Source organism: Ahaetulla prasina, chromosome 1 (assembly GCF_028640845.1).
Source record: "Ahaetulla prasina isolate Xishuangbanna chromosome 1, ASM2864084v1, whole genome shotgun sequence".
NCBI lineage: Eukaryota > Metazoa > Chordata > Lepidosauria > Squamata > Colubridae > Ahaetulla > Ahaetulla prasina.
In genome coordinates this window covers 167,289,166-167,309,570 of record NC_080539.1, presented here as the reverse complement: position 1 = coordinate 167,309,570, position 20,405 = coordinate 167,289,166, and the positions used below count along the sequence as shown (strand labels likewise).

At 39.2% G+C, this 20,405-nt stretch overlaps 1 protein-coding gene across 7 annotated transcripts in view; it reads left to right on the top strand.

The window, feature by feature from the left end:
* The window catches only part of GPCPD1 (glycerophosphocholine phosphodiesterase 1), a 55,296-nt gene extending 45,000 nt beyond the window's left edge, over positions 1-10,296 (top strand). For 4 of the 7 annotated variants that reach the window (XM_058180927.1, XM_058180943.1, XM_058180954.1 and 1 more), the window contains 5 exons: positions 1,702-1,767; positions 2,464-2,600; positions 3,458-3,593; positions 3,945-4,105; positions 8,703-10,296. In XM_058180927.1, coding sequence (XP_058036910.1) covers positions 1,702-1,767; positions 2,464-2,600; positions 3,458-3,593; positions 3,945-4,105; positions 8,703-8,889 — 687 coding nt within the window. In that variant the 3' untranslated portion in view covers positions 8,890-10,296. Of the gene's footprint in view, positions 1-1,701; positions 1,768-2,463; positions 2,601-3,457; positions 3,594-3,944; positions 4,106-4,713; positions 4,819-7,759; positions 7,799-8,702 lie in introns of all 7 variants that reach the window. The other 3 variants (XR_009154903.1, XR_009154904.1, XM_058180972.1) reach the window with 3 other exon arrangements.
* Positions 10,297-20,405: the final 10,109 nt, after the last annotated feature.

Genomic DNA, 20,405 nt, shown 5'->3' with positions numbered 1-20,405 from the left:
GTCAGTTAACTGTGTGCACATTTAAAAAAAATCTATAAGTAAAAAATAATGTTTTTATGAAAGCTGATTAAGTTAATGAAAAGCTAGGAAGTTAATATAACAAACAGTGCATTCATTGATGAAGTGAACCTAATAAAATTTATATCTTTTAAAAGTCAAATTTTGCAATGTAGCATTAAACTTCAGAGCACAGACTTTAGAGCAGTGGTAGTCAACCAGGTCCCTACCGCCCACTAGTGGGCATTCCAGCTTTCATGGTGGACAATAGGGGTTTTGTCCGATACTGAAGCACTTTCCTTTTTTTTAATTTAATTCACTTTAAAAAAAAATTCATAGCATTATTTAAAAACATTTTCATTAGGTTTTCATAAAATTCCCCATGACAATTTACATTTCTGAAAATATACTGTTTATATCGCCCATGCATAAGTTTAGTTCACATTACCTAAGTGAAACTAAATGACGCTATAGTGCGACTGCAAACAAAAGAACCTCGTCCCAGAATAGCTCGCGCATCTCCTCCCACATCACCCAGCTGTAACAGACAAGCAGAGCTGACAGCCGGCGCTCCCTTAAACCCAATCCACGATGCACGAAAGGCATGCGCAGATGACGATACATGGCGCATTACTGTGGAACCGGTGGGCGGTTAGAAAATTTTTCTACTAACAGAGATACAAAAGTGGGTGGTAGGTATAAAAAGGTTGACTACCCCTGCTTTAGAGGATTCAGTTTAGATAAGGGTTAAAATTTCCTTTCGTTGGTTGCCCCTACTTTTATGCGATGGTAGATTTTCTATGTGGCATTCATTAAAATGTAATAGAATAATTGATTTTCAAGCTGCTATTTGTAGTTATTTGGAAGTCTTCAAAAACAACTCTTATACATTCTAAAAGGTATTTTAAATTTAAAAAAATCACTTCTAAATGCAGGCAAGTTAATTGTTGTGACCCAGGCTCAAATAGGTAGTAATAAACTTAGTCCGTGGAAAAACAAACTTTATTCGAACAGCTGGGAATTACTTCATTCCCAGCATCGTTCAACTCGAAGTAAAACAAATGCTTCCCAACACAAATTCCTCAGTTATCTCACAAACCTTAGTCCAATTAGACAAACTGTCTAAGGCCCTTCCTAGCAAACATCCAGAAGCCACAAAAACAAAGACATATACGAAGCAAAAGACGCAGCTATAACATTGTTTTCCAGTAAAGCTGAAACACTGGTGCTGGTCTGTCTTAAGCCTTATGGGAGGGGCCAGTCATCTCTTGGCCCTACTCCAGAGTCATCCTCCTTGCTTGAGCTGCTCTTGCCTTCTGGCAGCTCTTCTCATGCGTGCATTAGGAACAGGCTCCTCCTGTTCCTCTGCCTCACTACTATCAGTCTCTGGAGGCTCTGGAGTCCGCACCTCATTTCCCGATGGCCCTGGCCCTACCTCAGCCTCATCGCTGTCTGACTCCGTTGCCAGCTCCGTAGGCTGATGATGGACCATAACATTAATACAGTTTTACTGATGAATTATGTAATGCCAAATTTAGAAATTGTGTATGCAAAATGATAGTTTACATGAATATATATAAATTACATAGCATTTACAAGTTCAGATTTTGTCCATAACAGCCAAAACCTATTGAATGCAGGTTTGTAAATCAGTGTTTTATACTTGGCCTGATCAGTAGTGCTTATATTGCTGAATTTATCTAGGTACTAGAATTGATTCCTGAAGAAGTTGGATTTAATATAGAAATCAAATGGATCTGCCAGCAAAAGGTAAGAATCAGTGCTTTACTATACAGTGTTTACATAAACCTTAAGTTTTATCTACTTCCTTTAAGCCAGTAGTTATATTATAAAACTGGTGTTGGAAGGGATTAAGACATTTGCAATGGTTGTCTGTTACTACAATGTATAGCACAATAGATTGATGCAGACATATATATACTAGAGCTTTTGGTGTGAGGAAATTTTTTTAAGATGAAAGACTATGACTTGAGTAAAACATGGAGATATGAAATCTGTACATGATCCAGGTAAAAATTCAGAATTGCTATTTAATTCCATACTACACAATGTTTAAACTGATCGAAATTTAGTTCATATTGCCTTTATTTATGTTTTTATATCATTTGCATTAGTATACATGATATTTACATCAACAAATGACATAAATTGATGCAAGTGATATTAATGTTTTGTCATTGCCTAAACCTCATAAATAACATCAATTGTCTGAACAAACTTTGAAAAAAACTGACCTCTGATATTTCAGGGGTGAAGTCTGAATGCAAATTTAGTCTCTTGTTGCTGAAGTCCATTAATTGGCGTTCCATTAAATTGAGGTTTTGCTCTACTAACTTCAGTGATTTGGAGCCAAATTATATGTCAAGACATGTTGTCTAAACATGATCTAAATCAGTGTCTTTCCATTAAACTTCAATAACCTCTGTGACTTTTATTTTTTTTTAGGATGGTGTGTGGGATGGCAACCTTTCAACTTACTTTGACATGAACGTCTATCTAGATATAATTTTGAAGACTGTTCTGCTCAAAGCTGGAGGAAGGAGGGTTATATTTTCTTCATTTGATGCAGATATATGCACAATGTGAGTTTAATGGAAATATTTTTAAGGGCCATTTCAGTGAAGTAGTTTTATCTTAGAATTTAAAATACCGTATAACTAGAAGACTCACGTTCCCCCCACCCACCCAAATGCTAATAGAAACAGACATGGGCGAGCAATCTTCATGTTACTATGCTTGAAATTTCTAAGCCAGGGAATAAAGATATCTATTGCAGCAGTGAGTATCCCAAATTAGTAGCCAGCCTACCCAAAGATAATGGAGAATGTAGTCCAGCAATTGTTGATGGGCCACAAAATCCCCAGTTTCTATTCCTAAAGAATATGAAATATTTTGAATCCCTCTTTTAAAGTAAAAAGTATTACCAAAATCAAGCAAAGTTATACATATGGGAAATGTTACCTAAATATTTTTAAACAATGAAATCGATATTTTTAAGAGCCCAAATAAAAAGGTTATAATAGACTAGAGGTATTTGAAACTGAATATTTCAATTCAAAGGAAACTCCTGTCAAAGGTAACAAAATCCAGCAAAGTTATATATGTAGGAAATATATAACTTTGCTGGATTTTGGTAATACATTTTACTTTAAAAGAGGGATTCAGAATATTTCATATGCTTTAGGAATAGCAAGTGAGGATTTTATGGCCCTTCAACAATTGCTGGAGTACATTCCCCATTATCTTTGGGCAGCTGGCTTTACTAAGATGATGGTCATAACTTCACTCTAATTTTCTTATACCTTGTAAGATACTCCATAGTCATTTCTATGTACATAAGTGATACTGTTTTAAATTTTCTAAATTAAGAAAGAATATAGTTGTGATATTAGAACCACACAGAAGATAATACATTTTTAATCTTATTTTAACGTTCTAGGGTCAGACATAAGCAAAATAAGTATCCCATATTGTTTCTAACTCAAGGGAAATGTGATACTTACCCAGAACTCATGGATCTCAGATGCCGCACAACAGCGATTGCTACAAGTTTTGCACTCTTTGAAAATTTGCTGGTAAGTCATAAAACAATAAGACAATTTCATGGCAACTGTTTGGGTTTTTTTCTGTCCATTGCCTGGACAGCACCACAGTTTTGATCTCCAGAAAGTATTTTGAAATGTAAACCTAGTCCCTTTCTGCTGCACTTTAAAGCAGCCACTCCCATAACTACCTCAGGGGGTTAAATGCAGATGAATATGTTTGTGTATTCTGAAGTGCTGCATAGACTGCTAACTGTATTTTTTTTTTTGCAGCAAACTAAATATTAGAAGGGTACTATAATGACTGCACAGTATCTTTATAAACATCACGTGTAACATTTCTGATGCATTCAAATTGATCTAGGCATTCTATTTCTTTTCCAGGGTATTAATGCACATACTGAAGAGTTGCTGAAAACTCCATCATATATTGACCATGCCATATCTAAAGGCTTAGTTGTCTTTTGCTGGGGAGATGAAGCAAATGATCCAGAGAACAGAAAGAAGCTGAGGGAATACGGAGTTCATGGTCTGGTGTATGATAGGTATTACAACATCCTAACTATCACTTGTAAATTATAGTGAACATTTAAGCTCTTTGCATTTTTGAGCTGGGCCCTATTATGACTGAACAGACTATAAACAGAAACAAATTTATTTCAGTATTTCTGTTCTTATTTAAGAATTAAGTTGATCAACTGCATTTCTTAGGCCAGGTGATTGCTAATCAAACTTAGGTGATCAAAATTACCCTCCATGCTTATATCTACTATGGCTCTTTATCCAGGCCTTCAGTGCGGGAGACACCTAACTTCATTGCACTTGCCATCCTTTACCTTTTTTTTTTAATGATTTTATTATAATTTCTTTCTTTGATCATGGTGAATATGGCAGCATGCAAATTTAATAAATTATTGTTATTGTTGAGTGTTGGGCAGCACACATGTTTAATAAGACATCATCATCATCATCATGTGTTGCAGCCATGTCTTCTACACTTTCAGTTTTGAAACCAAATGCTCTTAATATAAAATCACTAATAGGAATGATAAACATAATACAAAATACTGTATGCAATTTTAACTGTATGCAAATGAGCAACCAGCTTTGCCATGGTGTGAGTGGCATATTGTAACAATTATACTTGCTTCAGGGATACCTGTGTAAAAGGAGGAAGGAAGAACGGATAAATATACATGTACTTCTCATCACCAAACGTTGTGCGGCAGATAGTCTGCATTTTATCTGCATCGGGCCGGTAATTAAATGAAACATTTGCCTAGGCAGAATTTATAGTTCTTTTCAATGTTGTATCAAATGATTTAGAAAGCAGCAGATCTAAAATATTTATTTCCAAATGTCCATTTACATAGGACTAACTCCTAGCAACTATGACTAATCTAGAAAAAAAAAAAGCTAAGTAGTATTAAAGCTGATTTGTACTTGGACGGGGGATTATCATGAAGTCCCAAAGCAATAGATTATACTGGGAAGTCAAACAAATATTGCTGAAATTATTTCTGCATTTTGGTCAGTAAATTACATGGATGTGTTCATGTAGTCACCAGGAGTCAAGCTCTACACAAGGGATTTTTTATATTTGCATATCTATATAGGAATCTAAATCCAGATCAGGTCATAGAAATTACTAGAATGTAAATTTGGGTAAGTATTTTGTCCTGATTCCCTTTCCAATACATCCTGTACCATGCAAAGCACTGTATGCACAAATCATTCCATGCATTGAACAGTTCATTTCAGGCAATCCATTTCTGTACTGAAACATGTATTTGATCCAGATGGTTCTGAGCCAAAGAGTTTTGAGTGGAATGAAGAAAGTGAGAAAGTGTCCATGAGCTTTTCCTTAATTTTGGCAAAAAGAAAGATAAGGCACTAGGACAATTGGTGAGTGGACCAATTCGCAGCCCGTGAAAAAGAAGAGGGGAGCAAAGTGTAACAGCTTTATCCTGGTTGTACTTCAGAACAACCAGAATGGCTTAGGTGTTGATTCTGCAAAACTGCAGCCCACTCAGAACTGTTTGGCAACTTTCCATTTCATGCACATCTTTAAATTCTCTGAGGAGGATGCACTGAAATCCATTGATAATAAATTAACAATTACTTGGCTTTATTATGTTGGTGAAGTATTTGAAAAAGTAGAACAGCTGTCTCTGATTGCAACAAATTTCAAATTTTTCATTTGCTGACCCAACCCCAAATTTGAACCTTTATCATGCTAATGTAATGTAATGTTGTGAATAGCCACTGTGTGGGGGTGTCTACACTGCTTGCAAGAAGAACAAGGCTGGCATTTGGCAAAAGATGTGTACTAAACTTAACAGGATATTATGGATGTAGTCAGTTTCAGAGAAAATATCCCACTTGGCTCACAGATTCTGGGAAATCTGGTTATATCCAAAAAATCTAGTTGGCCTTCAGCTTTCTAGTTTCTGGTTTTTTAGCAGGATTTTCTCTATTTGAGATCAAGATAATAATACTGAAGATATTCATTACAATTCTGTTACTGTGCTGGTTTTATTTAAGGGTGTTTCTATTCTCTCTGAAGAACAGTACAGAGACAAAACAATTCTATTTATCAGATTTCAGGTGCGGTTGTTGGTGTGTTTTTCTTTGTGCTAATTCTTTGATCCTTATTTAGAAGGAACATATTTAGTTCTACAAAATAAACAGTGGGGCATTGTAGAATAGGCATTGGGAAGATTGTGGGCAAGAAGACTGTAATGCCTTGCAAACTTTGGAAGGTAGTGGAAACAATGGGCCTTAGTTATCATCCTTAACTGGTCTGGAATGAATTAATCATTCTAGGGAATAATTCATCTGTCAGCCAATCTGGATACCACAACATCTGCATCCCTGCCCTTTCTCCTTCATATTGCTGTTCAGCTGTTAAATACTCAAGACTTTAAATTTTAACATACTTTACCTGTGAGGATAGAAAACTAACCATCAGTCTCTAGTTGACCAATCATTAAGTGCTTGTCCAAATGTAGTGGTTAGTTATCTCCTTAAAGACAGTTGACAACTGGAAAGCTATTTAGGAAACTTATTATGCTGCCATAACATCTATCAACTGGGTCAACTCTAGGCATTGTGTAGGGAAGTTGACATCTTAAGGTAGAGAATATTGTAAAGGACTTGATTGAATGAAACCAGGTTTTGATTGTTGACTTTAGTACTACAGTTTTCAAAAAGTCCCCAATTGAATTCCATGCTGCATTAGATAAAACTCAAAACAGGCTTAAATAAGAGAGTCAGTTGGTATAGTGGCTAAGGTACCAGCCTAGAATTGGGGCCTGTGATTCTAATCCCATCTTAGGTACATCTTGGTGACCTTGGGCCAATCATTCTTTCTCAGCCCTAGGAAGGAAACAGTGAAAAATCACTTCAAAAAATCTTGCCAAGAAAACTGCAGGGAATAATCTGAAGCAGTTGCCAAGAGTTATTAACACTGATGCAAAGGCACACAAAAAGATAGAGTAAAATAGTGCTCAGATTTGGAAGACAAAACTGAACCATCTTGTTGAGTATCACTATCCAGCAATGATGTTCCTATCCATTGGTGTAAGATAAATACAGTATGTAAGTCACCAACTTCTTCAGTATTAGTTAATATTCCAAATGTGAGTAATTCTGCTTGAGAGTACAATCCAGTCAATAATTAGCAAACTTACCATATTTTTGCACTCCCCTTCCCCCAAATGTGGGTGGAAATGTCTGTGCATCTTATGGAGCAAATATTGAGTTACAGACAGGACCACAGTGGTTTGCAATACCTGGGGGGAGGGGGTTGGTGTGACAGCAGTGACAGGCAGCAGTGACGAATGGCGGCAGCGATCCCCGCCGCCTGGAATAGCTGATCGGTTTGAATATATTATAGTTGTAATATTTCTGAAATTAGAGCCCTGAGGATGATTCTTAGTTTTGAGAGAACAGACAAAAATATTATACTTATAAACCATCAACAAGAATCTGAAGCAGGGATGGGAAACATACGGCCATAGATACTTTTGGACTCTCTTCCACTCTAACTGCCAATCATCAGAGATAAACCAGAGTCATTTGTAGAACAGATTTTCTACCCCACTTTAGAACATTAAAATTGTTGAGCATGCTAGCTCAGGATCTGTAATAGGCAAGCAACTAATTAGCCCTTGACACATGGATTCCTCTTCCTCTAGAGTTTTAACAAGATCCTCAACTTCCACGTGATATGTCAGGTTTGTATTTAATTCCCAGAATGCTTTTCTAAAATAATTCTGGGATCCGTTTCTTTTCAATTCCTTTTGTATGGCATGCTTGTGATTTGAAAACAAAGTTTATACTATGCTTTCTTTAGCAAATGAACTATAGAGTGAGGGGGAACTTCCTTCCTGAAGAACTTGGGGTGACAATTCTGGAAGAGTAGTCACATCAAAAAAGGATTGGGCTGGATATTATTATTTTTTGCATGTGTTTTGGTGTTTTGCTGAGTTTTTAGGGATATGAATGAGACAAGAACATAAACTACATCTGTTTCCACTCTTGAAATAACTCCAGTCTCCCTAATTTCTGCCACACAGTGTTGATCTATCTGGGGGTGAGGGTGGGGATAATTATGGAAATGAGCAAAATCAGATTTCCTTATCTATTTCAACCCGTATTTGGTAACTGAACTAGAGATCTTGCCAAATGCTGGCCATTTTATTGCTTTGTTTTGGCAACATAATCCCAGTCCTGGGCACTGAGTAGGCACTCTGGAGTGTCTACTCCAATATCTATACAAATGAATAACATGGCATGTGAGTAACAAGTAGTGGAATTATGCTGAGTTCATGCATGTAGTCTGAAATTTGGCTCAATTTATAACCCAGTAATGCCTAACTACCAGTAACATTTCTGGCATCTATATTAGCATTGTTACCTCCAGATTTCCACTTAGTAGCATATTAGACACCGAATGCTTATTTTGGAAACAATCACGAACATGCTAGGATATAAGCTGTACATATAACCCATTTTAAGTGATTATTCAATTTTCAGTAGTTTTTAAATGTTGGCATTAAACGTTTATGTGGCTTCCAATACAGCTTTGTTACAGATTGATAGTAGATTTTAATTCTTTTCTTTGTATGTCTGTTTTAGGATTTATGATTGGATGCCTGAGCAGCCAAATATATTCCAGACAGAGCAGCTTGAAAGACTGAAGAAGGAGTTACCAGAGCTTAAAAGCTGTGTGTGTCCCACTGTTAGCCACTTTAATTTTGCTCTGTGTAACTGCAGTAGCAGTCTGATAAGAGCAAGAATGGCAGAAAGTACAACTGGTTTCTAATGGACTCACAGAGAAAAAAAATGCTGTTTCACATGAAACACATTAATTTCGCTGAATATGGTAACAGACTCTTCTCATCTTGCATCTAAATGAAGCAATAACTCATGGTCCACTGTAGAACATTAAATGTTATTGTAGATTATCAAATTTTGCTAAAATGCCTGAATAATTCTAGTTCTATGGATCTCATACATTTTAAGCAGTTTAAGATAGAATCTATGGTATTGTAACATATGCACCTAATTTCTGAAGAATCAGAAATGCAATAGTTATCTATGTAGCTAAGATCCAAGCAGCCAAATATCATTATTTTAAGTGATTCAAGATCAGTCATAATAAATAATAATGTACTGTATAGTATTTTTTCAAGTGGAAAAAATACCTCAAGTGCATGCATTTACACTGATGCATGCAACTATACAAATGTGTGCCATCACATTGCAATCTTTAGATTCTATCCTCTCATCCACCAATTTCCTTTGGGCTATTATTTTTTTCTGTTTATACTGCCAGACACAATGGTAAATAGTATGATCTCTTTAGCAACCCAAGGGTGAATAGCATCCCTTCTTCACTGTTTTTGTATCTAAAGTTTATGGGTGATCTGAACGTTGTAAATCAATATAAATTAAATTGCTAGTGTTTGATTCTGGGTTGAAAAAATTATCATTGTACTTAAATATTAAATGCACAATCCAAAAACCAATGGGGTCTAAGTGTGATATTGTAGATGTATGCAGCAGTCTTTGCGCCCTTGTGGTGCTACATGGTGCAAGGGTAGTAAGGGCTGAGTAAAATGCTTGCATCTTTGCTGAAAAACCACAAGCCTCTAGGTGGATCTAGTAAAATGAAGATTTTATCATTTCTGTATTCCTAGCCCAATAAATGTGATAGTGTTGTTGTTTTAAAACACAGTTTAATTGATTTTTCAGAATGTAATAGGGTCATAGTCTTTAACCTCTAGCTAATGTACTGTGTATAACTTACTCAAAATTATGATAAGAGTATTTGTCACATATTTGTTTGCATGTCTTTGAGCTCAGACCTCTCTATAAACTTCAGATAGTTGAAATGAAGTTTCTTTACCTTTGTATTGAAGTGTTAAATACATCATAAAAATTGAACTATAAATATATTTATTTTTTCTTGCAATGGCCAATCAACTTGTATGATATGAACCTTGTCACTGCTGTACAAAGCTAATTGATATTATAGATCAAATAAATGCAGGCATGTATCACTAAGTATGAATTATTACATAAATGGAAGTCTGTACAACCCAGTTGTTTGGATAAAGTAGTTCATTTTTCTAAAGCTTTGTATTTGTGTTTATCCTCAACAGACAACATGGTCTTAAGGTCTGGGCACTATCCTACTTTAGAAATAAAAGCATGTTTTATACCTACATTCAGTCTGTCTTTTATTAATAGTTTGGATATATTATGAGTTTATCTAATAATTGCAACTGGAATCATTAAGTCTTACTACTCAGTCAGAATTAATTTAAATTAATTATGTCATACGTTCTTTTGTAGGAACATATATTTTAACTTCATCTGCTTATGGCACCTGCTTTTTACACCCTACTTTGCTATTGTTCTAGGTCAGGGCTGTCAAACTCGTGGTCTACAGGCTGGATGTGCCACGTGCTGCCCATGCCCAGTTTAACAAAGGAGGGAAAAGTCCCGAGACATCACGTAATACCGCCGTGATGGCGCAAGTTTGACACCCCTGTTCTAGATGATAGCTGCTCTAAGAGATTCGCGCTATTTGGATCTGGTAATTTAAAAACTTTCTAAAGCAGGTTGCCTTGCACTATACAATTTATATTGGTTGATATTAATAAGAAAATGTGAACATATATAAAGAGCTTCATCTTGTTTCAGTCTTTTTATTAATGTTGCATTTTCTATTTGGACATGAGGGTACTAATACAGAGATTCTCCCTGTAATCCATCTTGATCAGTTTTAATTTACATGTGCTTTCCATAACAGTTCAACATTTTGTTATGTTATTTTGTAAAATAGCATGTTTTCTGTGAGAATGGGTGCATCACTGGTTTTAGATAATACCATAGATACTATTTTTTAAGGCCTCAATAATTTTCTGGGGAAGATTAATAAAGTATTTAAAATAGTATATAGCTTTTCTCATTTTATGAAAAATTTAAAAATTTGTCCTCTATGAGAGATGAAAGTTCAAATGATTCTCTAGCCCTTAAGCATACTTGTCAAATAGAATTTGTGAGATGCAGATATGTTGGTCATTTTTGAAAAACATTGTAGCAAGTAGCTACTGAATGCCCACCGGAAGGAGAATAAAAATGAAATAGGGAGGCAAAGCATTCTAAATACATATTAAAACAATATGTGTTTCAAGAAATAAATTTGTTGTGCAGAATTTAGCTGTGTGAAATGAAACCAAAGCAGTAACTTGAAATCCCTACTTTATTTTTTTAAATGTTTCATTTTATTTGCCTATGAGAATGTAACTTCTCTAGCTATTCTGATTGTTGTGTAGGTATTACTTTCATCAAGTAACGCTTATACAGAAACAGGAGCATGCTCTAGACATTTCTGTGTCGCTGTATTCTTAAGTGCTCAAAAGCCATGAGGAAGCTTTCCTGCTTCGTTCATGAAATTCAGTGCAGCTGATCCTGTCCTAACAAATTTTGCCTTTATTAACATGATAAAAGGATATTCGGGTATCACATGCTGTTGTTTTAGAGCAATATGCTATCATTTTATGCTTTTTAATGAAATGATATTCCATCTTGGGTCTCAACCTTCTAAAGGTAGAAAGTGAAGAACTTGCTCACATCTATAGGTCCTTAGCAGATCTCCCTTCCAAACCTTTCGAGTTCTTGAGTATGTTCACAGCTTTTTTCCCATTTTAATGGGCTGCTGCAGTGGCGGAGAACAGGCAGTAATTTTATCCAGAATTATAATGCAAGGATTGTGGTTTTTTCCATTTTTTTTCCATTTTAGGTTTGAAAGCTCTTGGAATAGTATCTCCTTGTTCAACGCTACCAAAAAAAAAAGTTTGGACATGTTAACATTTTTCACTGTTGCCAATTAATAAGGTTACTGTGATAACTTCAAAAATCTGCAGAGCAGTTGCCCATGTTTAAAAAGAAAAGCCCTGTAAATTGCTTTACCTTAAACTATTGATGGAAACAATCCAAATACATACTCATTTCAGAAACAAAGAGGTCTGTTATTCCCACTACCCACATCTCCATATTTAGTCCTCTAAAACATTAGAATGTCAGCAAAAACAGTTTGTTCCCTAAGGGAAGATGAGATGATACTTCTAGTAAAAAATACCTGGACTGGTTTGAAAGGCTGTTATAAGTCCTTCCAGATGACAGAACATAAGAAAATTATTTTGTCCCATTTTTTTTTACTTCCCTAAAGTTGCTCTTGAAGCAAAATTTCAGTCACCTTTTTTGAATTGCAAATGAAAGTCAATTCTGTTTATTTTGCAGTAGATGGCTCCTGGGGCACCAAATTTTACAATAAAACAACCACGTGTGACTTACCCATTCAACTGTGTCCTCCCTATTTTGTGTAAAATTAGTCTTAGAGGCACTTTTCTGACATTTCATTAAAAAGCACAAAAACTTTGGGAGCTACAGTTTAAATTCACCCGCTTGCCATTGGTTTTGGAATCCAGCTTAATGGTAACCTGAAAGACCCAAGTCAGAAATTGTGAGGAAGGCCTCTTGATTCATGAATGGGCACAACTGGTGCACACCTGAATCCTCCTGGCTTGTGAAAGCTGTCTGAGAGATGTTATACAGTCAGGCTCAATACAGCTGAAACTCAAAAAATTAGAATACGTGCAAAAGTTCATTTATTTCAGTAATGCAACTTAAAAGGTGAAACTAATATATGAGATAGACTTATTACATGCAAAGCGAGATAGTTCACCCCTTGATTTGTCATAATTTTGAAAACCCCAAATTCACAATCTCAGAAAATTAGAATATTACATGAAATCAATAAAACAAGGATTGTACATAGAACAATATCAGACCTCTGAAAAGTATAAGCATGCATATGTAATCAGTACTTGGTTTGGGCCCCTTTTGCATCAATTACTGCCTCAATGCGGTGTGGCATGGATGCTATTAACCTGTGGCACTGCTGAGGTGTTATGGAAGACCAGGATGCTTCAATAGCGGCATTCAACTCTTCTGCATTGTTCGGTCTCATGTCTCTCATCTTTCTCTTGGCAATGCCCCATAGATTCTCTGGGGTTCAGGTCAGGCAAGTTTGCTGGCCAATCAAGCACAGTAATCCCATGGGCATTGAACCAGGTTTTGGTACTTTTGGCAGTGTGGGCAGGTGCCAAGTCCTGCTGGAAAATGAAGTCAGCATCCCCATAAAGCTCATCTGTGGAAGGAAGCATGAAGTGCTCCAAAATCTCCTGGTAGATGGCTGTGTTGACCCTGGACTTAATGAAGCACAGTGGACCAACACCAGCAGATGACATGGCTCCCCAAATCAACACAGACTGTGGAAACTTCACACTGGATTTCAAGCATCTTGCAGTGTGTGCCTCTCCATTCTTCCTCGAGACTCTGGGTTCTTGGTTTCCAAATGAGATGCAAAAGTTGCTCTCAGCAGAAAAGAGGACTTTGGACCACTGAGCAACAGACCAGTTCTTTTTTTCTTTAGCCCAGGTAAGACGCTTCTGATGTTGTTTGTTGTTCAGGAGAGACTTGACAAGAGGAATACGACATTTGAAGCCCATGTCCAGGATCCGTCTGTGTGTGGTGGCTCTTGATGCACTGACTTCAGCCTCAGTCCACTCCTTGTGAAAGTCCCCAACACTTTTGAATGGCCTTTTCCTGACAATCCTCTCTAGGCTGCAGTCATCCCTGCTGCTTGTGCATCTTTTTCTTCCACACTTTTCCCTTCCAAATAACTTTCTATTAATGTGCTTAGATACAGCAGTTTGGGAACATCCAACTTCTTTTGCAATTACCTTTTGAGGCTTTTCCTCCTTATGGAGGGTGTCAATGATGGTTTTCTGCACAACTGTCAGGTCAGCAGTCTTTCCCATGATTGTGATTCCTACTGAACCAGACTGGGAGACCATTTAAATGCTCAGGAATAATTTGCAGGTGTTATGGCTTAATTAGCTGATTAGAGTGGGACACCTTGAGCCTAGAATATTGAACCTTTTCACAATATTCTAATTTTCTGAGATTGTGAATTTGGGATTTTCATGAGCTGTAAGCCATAATCATCAAAATTATGACAAATCAAGGCGTGAACTATCTCGCTTTGCATGTAATGAGTCTATTTCATATTAGTTTCACATTTTAAGTTGCATTATTGAAATAAATGAACTTTTGCACAATATTCTAATTTTTTGAGTTTCACCTGTACAATACAATACAATTTATTATTATAGTCTTAGACCTGAACAAATAAAAGCACTCAGTATATATACACTTAAGAATTCTAGTATGAAATAATAAATAACAAGTAAAAATTATACATGGTCAATTATACATGGTCTGACTATACGATCGTTGCAGTCCCTAAACTGTCTGGCGCATTGTAGGTTCAATGCTAAAAGGGAAATGACTAAGCAGTGCAAAGGGTTAGCCACAATTGTTATATAACATCACTATGGTGGAGAAGACATGTATTTGCAACAAATCCCCAGTGCTGCTGCCAGAATCTGGCCACCTGTGCTGTAGTTATGGACTGTTCACCCTTAATGAAGATAGGCAGTGTCGGAACGGCCAGGATACCTAGCAGTTACTGGCAGAATATGTTTTTTCCTAATCTCCGTATAAAAGGAACATTTAAGGAGCATGTGACCCACAGTCTCCACCTCTCCTGAGCTGCAGGGATAGTCTTTCCCTGAATGGTATCCTTTTATACCTGCCATACAGGACAGCTGATGGAAGCGCATGGCACCATGCAAATGCAAATGCTTTCCGGTGGTTTGCTGACTAACATAGCTGGCAGGAGCAACAACACATCTAATGGGATCTGGAGCCAGAAACAGTGGAGCTTTCCCTAAGTCCACCTGCCTACAGTTAGGCTCATCCTGTGCTACTATCCTCTTTGAACAAGGGGGTGGATTCTACTACCCTTGAAGGATGTGATGGTATATTCCCTCCTTGAATTCCACCCGGAAGCAAATTGGTAGCCAATGCAACTACCGCAGCAGTTTAGACGTTAATGGCTGTGTGTGTTGTGTTACTTTGAGGGGACAGCACATTTACACTGTTATACAAGCTGTATACTCACTACTTCACATTGTAGCCAAGTGTCATTTCTTCAGTGTTGTCACATGAAAAAATATACTTAAATATTTACAAAATGGGAGGGGGTGTATGTAGAGCACATTGCAAGATGGGAAGTGACTAGGGAATGAGTGACTGCGAGTAGGGTCCAGGAGATTGTTGGTCCAGGAAAGGGCATAACTGATGCACAACCCACAGTTGCGCAAAGGACTCCTGGCCACAATCGCCACCTGCTTTTTGAGCAGGAATCGTGAGTCCAGGAGAACCCCCAGATTACTGACAGGGTCTGTTTGGGGTAGTGCCACTCTATCCAAGACCACTTGCTCTTGCTAGGGTTCAGTTCTCTCCATTGTTCCCCATCCAGCCCCTAACAGCCTCCAGGCATTGCGAGAGGGAGGACACAGCATCACTTAACTTACCACGGGCCAAGACATACAGCTGAGTATCATCAGCATATTGGTGACACCTAGTCCATGGGGACCGATGATCTCACCCAGCGGCTTCATATAAATGTTGAACAGGAGCAGAGAGAGTACTGAGCCCTGCGAAACCCTGCAAAGCAGTGGGCGAGGGCTGGATCTCTCCCCTCCTATCAACACTGACTAAGAGCAGCCACAGAGAAAGGAAGTGAACCAGGATAGCACAAGGCCTCCCACTCCCAACCCCCGAAGCCACTCCAGGAGAATAACATGATCAATGGTATCAAAAGCTGCCGAGAGGTCAAGTAGAGCAAGGATGGATGCGCTACCCCATCCCTCTCCTGCCAGAGATCATCCAAAAGTGCGACCAATGCCGTTTCTGTCCCAAATCCAGGCCTGAATCCTGACTGGTAGGGGTCAAGATAATCCGTTTCATCCAGAAATCTCTGGAGTTCCCACGCAACCACCTTCTCAACAACCTTCCCCAAAAAAGGAAGATTGGAGACAGGTTGGAAATTATCCAACTGGGTAGAGTCCAGCGATGGCTTCTTAAGAGGGCGGACCACAGCCTACTTAAAGTGCTGGGGCACTGCCCCCTCCTGTAGGGAAGCATTAATCACCACCAGAGTCCATTCGCCTGTCACCTCCTAGGAAGCTTTCACAAGCCAGGAGGGTCATGGGTCTAAAACACAGGTGCTTGTGCACATACTCCCAGGATCCGTTCCACTTCCTCAGGAGCAACAGGATCAAACTCTTCCCAGATAACAGAGCAAGAACTTGCCTCAGGGTCTTTTACCAGACCAGCAACCCTGCCAGCATCTAACTGGGAATGAAGTCAAGCGATTTTGTTTTCCAGAAAATCCACAAATTCCTCAGTGCGCCCCTTCAGGTGGACCTCAATCTCCTCCTTCCGCAGGAGAAGGCATCTCACCTTAAAGAGGGTCACTGGGCTGCAGACGCAATTAGTGTGGAGAAGTATTTACATTTCACCACACAAATTGCCACAAGGTAGGCCTTAATAGCAGCTCTTACCAGTGTTTGATCGAATTCATGCCTTGTCTTCCACCAGCAGTGCTCTAGATGTCTCCTAATGCAGCAGTCACCAACTGGTGGTCCGTGGACCACTGGTGGTCTGCGAGAAAATTTTGGTGGTTCCCAGAAAAATTATTTGCATTTTTTATATTGCACTAAATCAGGGGTCCTCAAATTATGGCCCCTGGACTGGATACATGCAATGAACTCTTGTGTTGCTGCAGAGAGTCTCCCTCTTCAGGGTCTTTTTGTGTGGGTTGGGGTCTGCTTCAGCCTCCTGGTGTGGGGCTTTGGGCGAAGGCTGGAGGGAAGTGCTGCTGGTAGCGAAGAGCCGGAGGGCCTTGTTCTAGTGGGAGTGCATCATGGCCTGGAACTGGCTGACCATCTCAGCCCACTGAAGCTGGCCTTGCACTCCTGCGGGTCTTCCCTCTGCTTGGAAAGCCTATGCTCTTAGTCCTCAGCGAGGTGCTTCTGTTGAGCCTCCTTCTCGGTCAGATCCAATTTGAACTGAGCCAGCTGTTTTGCCAACTCTTTCTCATGGTGGCTGCTTAGCTCCAACAACTGCTTCCTGTTGGGGCCCTAAGGAGCCCAGGGAAGGCAGGGGAGGAGTGGGTAGGAGGGGAGGGACGAGTAGAGGCCGGTGAGGTGCCCCTCGATGTGAGTGACCTCAAGTTGATCATGGCCACCCAGTTATATGACTATCTAGCCACACCCACCCAGCTGGTCATTAAGCAGATCATAGTAGTGGTCCACGGGATTTAAAATTATGAATTGAGTGGTCCCTGAGGTCTGAAAAGTTGGGGACCTCTGTCCTAATGCGTTTCATCCCTCTCAGTTCCTCTGTATACCACAGGGCACAGAGAGGTCTACGGGTGAGGAGAGGTCACATGGGTGCAATCCTATCCAGAGCCTCAGTCACCCTCCTATTCCAAACAGTGACTAAGAGCTCAGATGGACTGCACAATAGATCTGCAGTTATTACCCCCAGCTCCTTCTGATCCTTGACAGCGGAGGACCAATTTAATAGGTCCAGCCTCCCTGCGGAGGGTGGGTGTAAAGCTCTTGAGAAACTCAATCAAGGTAGAAACCATACAAACAATTAAAACAACCCTCAGGAATGCCACCTGTCTCTTTATGGAATTTAGACACTGCCTTACTCCAACTGGACTCTAAGAAGGTTATGGTTAGGTAATATCATAAAATAATAATGCAATATATGTATAAAACAATCTATAACTACAATACAAGTCTTCTAATACAGGCAGATCTTGACTTATAACCATTCATTTAATGACTATTCAAAGTTATTATGGCACTGAAAAAAGTGACTTGTAATAATTTTTGCACACTTACGATGGTTGCAGCATGATCAAAATTCAGACACTTGGCAATTGGAAACTATTTATGATGGTTGCAGTATCCCGGAATCATCTGATCACCTTTTGTAACCTTCTGACAAGCGAAGTCAATGGGGAAGCTGATTCACTTAACAACCACGTCACTAACTTAATAACTACAGTGATTCACTTAACAACTGTGGCAAGAAAGGTCATGAAATGGGGCAAAACTCATTTGACAACTTTCTTACTTAGCAACAGAAATGTTGGGCTCAGTTGTGGTCATAAATCAAGGACAACCTGTAATGGTTCTGGAATTGCAGAAGGCCTTGCAGAAAAAGGCCTGGGGTGTCATCCTTTATTTGGAGGGCAAATTCTTCCAGTTGACAGGATCCCCTGAAAAAACACCCATCTTTGAATCCCTCCAACTGTATCGCCTAATACCGTGATGGTGAACCTATGGCACACGTGTCACAGGTGGCACACGTAGCCATATCAGTAGGCATGTGAGCTCAGCTCCAGCGTGCCATCTGATTTTTCGGCCTTCTGGGCCCACCAGAAGTAGGGAAACAGGCTGTTTCCTGCCTCCAAAGGGCCTTGGGGGGGGGAAGGCCCATTTTTCTCTCTCACCTGGCTCCAGAGCCTCCCTCAGAGTCTGAGGGGGCAAAAACAACCTTCCCCACCCCACCCCGGAGGTCCTCTGGAGGCCGAAAAAAGGCCGTTTGCAAACTTCCAGTCCCACCGTTTTCGCCCCCCCCCCCGACTCCTAGAAAGGCTCTGGAGCCAGGTGAGAGAGAAAAACGCGCCTATCAGGCCATCATGTGCCAGAAGCCGGGGGGGGGGGTCACCCCTCCTGGCACATGATGGCAAAATGGTTAGCCATCACTGTCCTAATAGGTCAGTATTTAATGAGTTTTCTCTGTACAGTTGGCTGGGCAGATTTTTACAGGAAAAGAAGGTGTTTGACATACGCAGCGACCAAGTCCTTGAATTGTTTCCACCTGAGATAGCTTCAGTAAATCCAAATTGTTCCCAACCACTTGATCAAAGTTACTTGATGTAACTTTGTTGCTGGTAATCCTTATGATTTATATTGATTTTGATTGTTTCCTGATTGCTTATTTGTACCCTATGATTATCATTAGGTGTTGTATCATTAAGTGTTAAATTAGTACCCTATGACCATCATTAAGTGTTGTAAGTGTTGTACCTTGATGAAGGTATCTTTTCTTTTATGTACACTGAGAGCATATGCACCAAGACAAATTCCTTGTGTGTCCAATCACACTTGGCCAATAAAAAAATTCTATTCTATTCTATTCTATTCTATTCTATTCTATTCTATTCTATTCTATTAATCTGGCACGATTTGGATGGTCGTATCACCCCCTCTACCCCTCACCTGGAAGGTGGAGTAGGCATCAGTTCTCTACCACTACCAGCCCCTCTCCATTATCTCTTAGATCCTCTGTGATCCAAGTTTGTCAATCCTAATCCTTCCTTCAATCATTTCTTTAGCACCAAAAGGTGAATTACCAGTACTCTGAAGCTGCTAACACCTGCTTTTTTGAACAAGGATGAGGTAAAGACGGCCACTACCAATGTGGCAGGCCTTGCAACTGCAAGGTGCAGGCCTCCAGCTGATCCATCAGTCTGCTTTGCCCCCTGTTGCCATTAAGCATTGCCACCTGGATGTCCACATCCTCTGAGTGGGTGGGAATCCCTGGGTGTTTGTTGCTCTGAAGGAGATGAAGTGGCAGGCTCAGCCAGGCATAACCATACTGCTGCCACCTGGGTGAGGGTCATGGCTGGCTCCATCACCAGTACAGCAGCACAGATCTTACAATACAGAAACTGAGTGGCAGGACCTCCAGCCCAATTCTGCAAACAGCCATATAGTTGACCAGCAGCACTTTGACTGGTGTCATTCTGCCACCAGTTCACTCCTCAGTCCAGATGGCCACATATACCAGTTCAGACCCAGATCAAATACTGGTCTCCAAGCAAGTCTTCTACCGAGCCACCCAGGGGCTCTGCTCTTTACCAGTCCTCACCCCTTGCAATTTTCATATAGCCACATCAACACATTTATTCTATGGCCTACTCCAACTGCACTTTTGGCTTTGAATAGAATAGAATAGAATAGAATTTTTTATTGGCCAAGTGTGATTGGACACACAAGGAATTTGTCTTGGTGCATATGCTCTCAGTGTACATAAAAGAAAAGATACGTTCATCAAGGTACAACATTTACAACACAATTGATGATCAATATATCAATATAAATCATTTTATATTTGGAATCATTTTGGAATCATTTAAATAAAAGTTATTAAAAGTTATTAATCAAGAAGCTAAGATTGATCTGGCAACTTTTGTTCTTGACAAATACATTTTTATTACACAGTTCTATAGATTGCCCACTAAGGATGCATATAAATAAAAGCAGAAGCAAA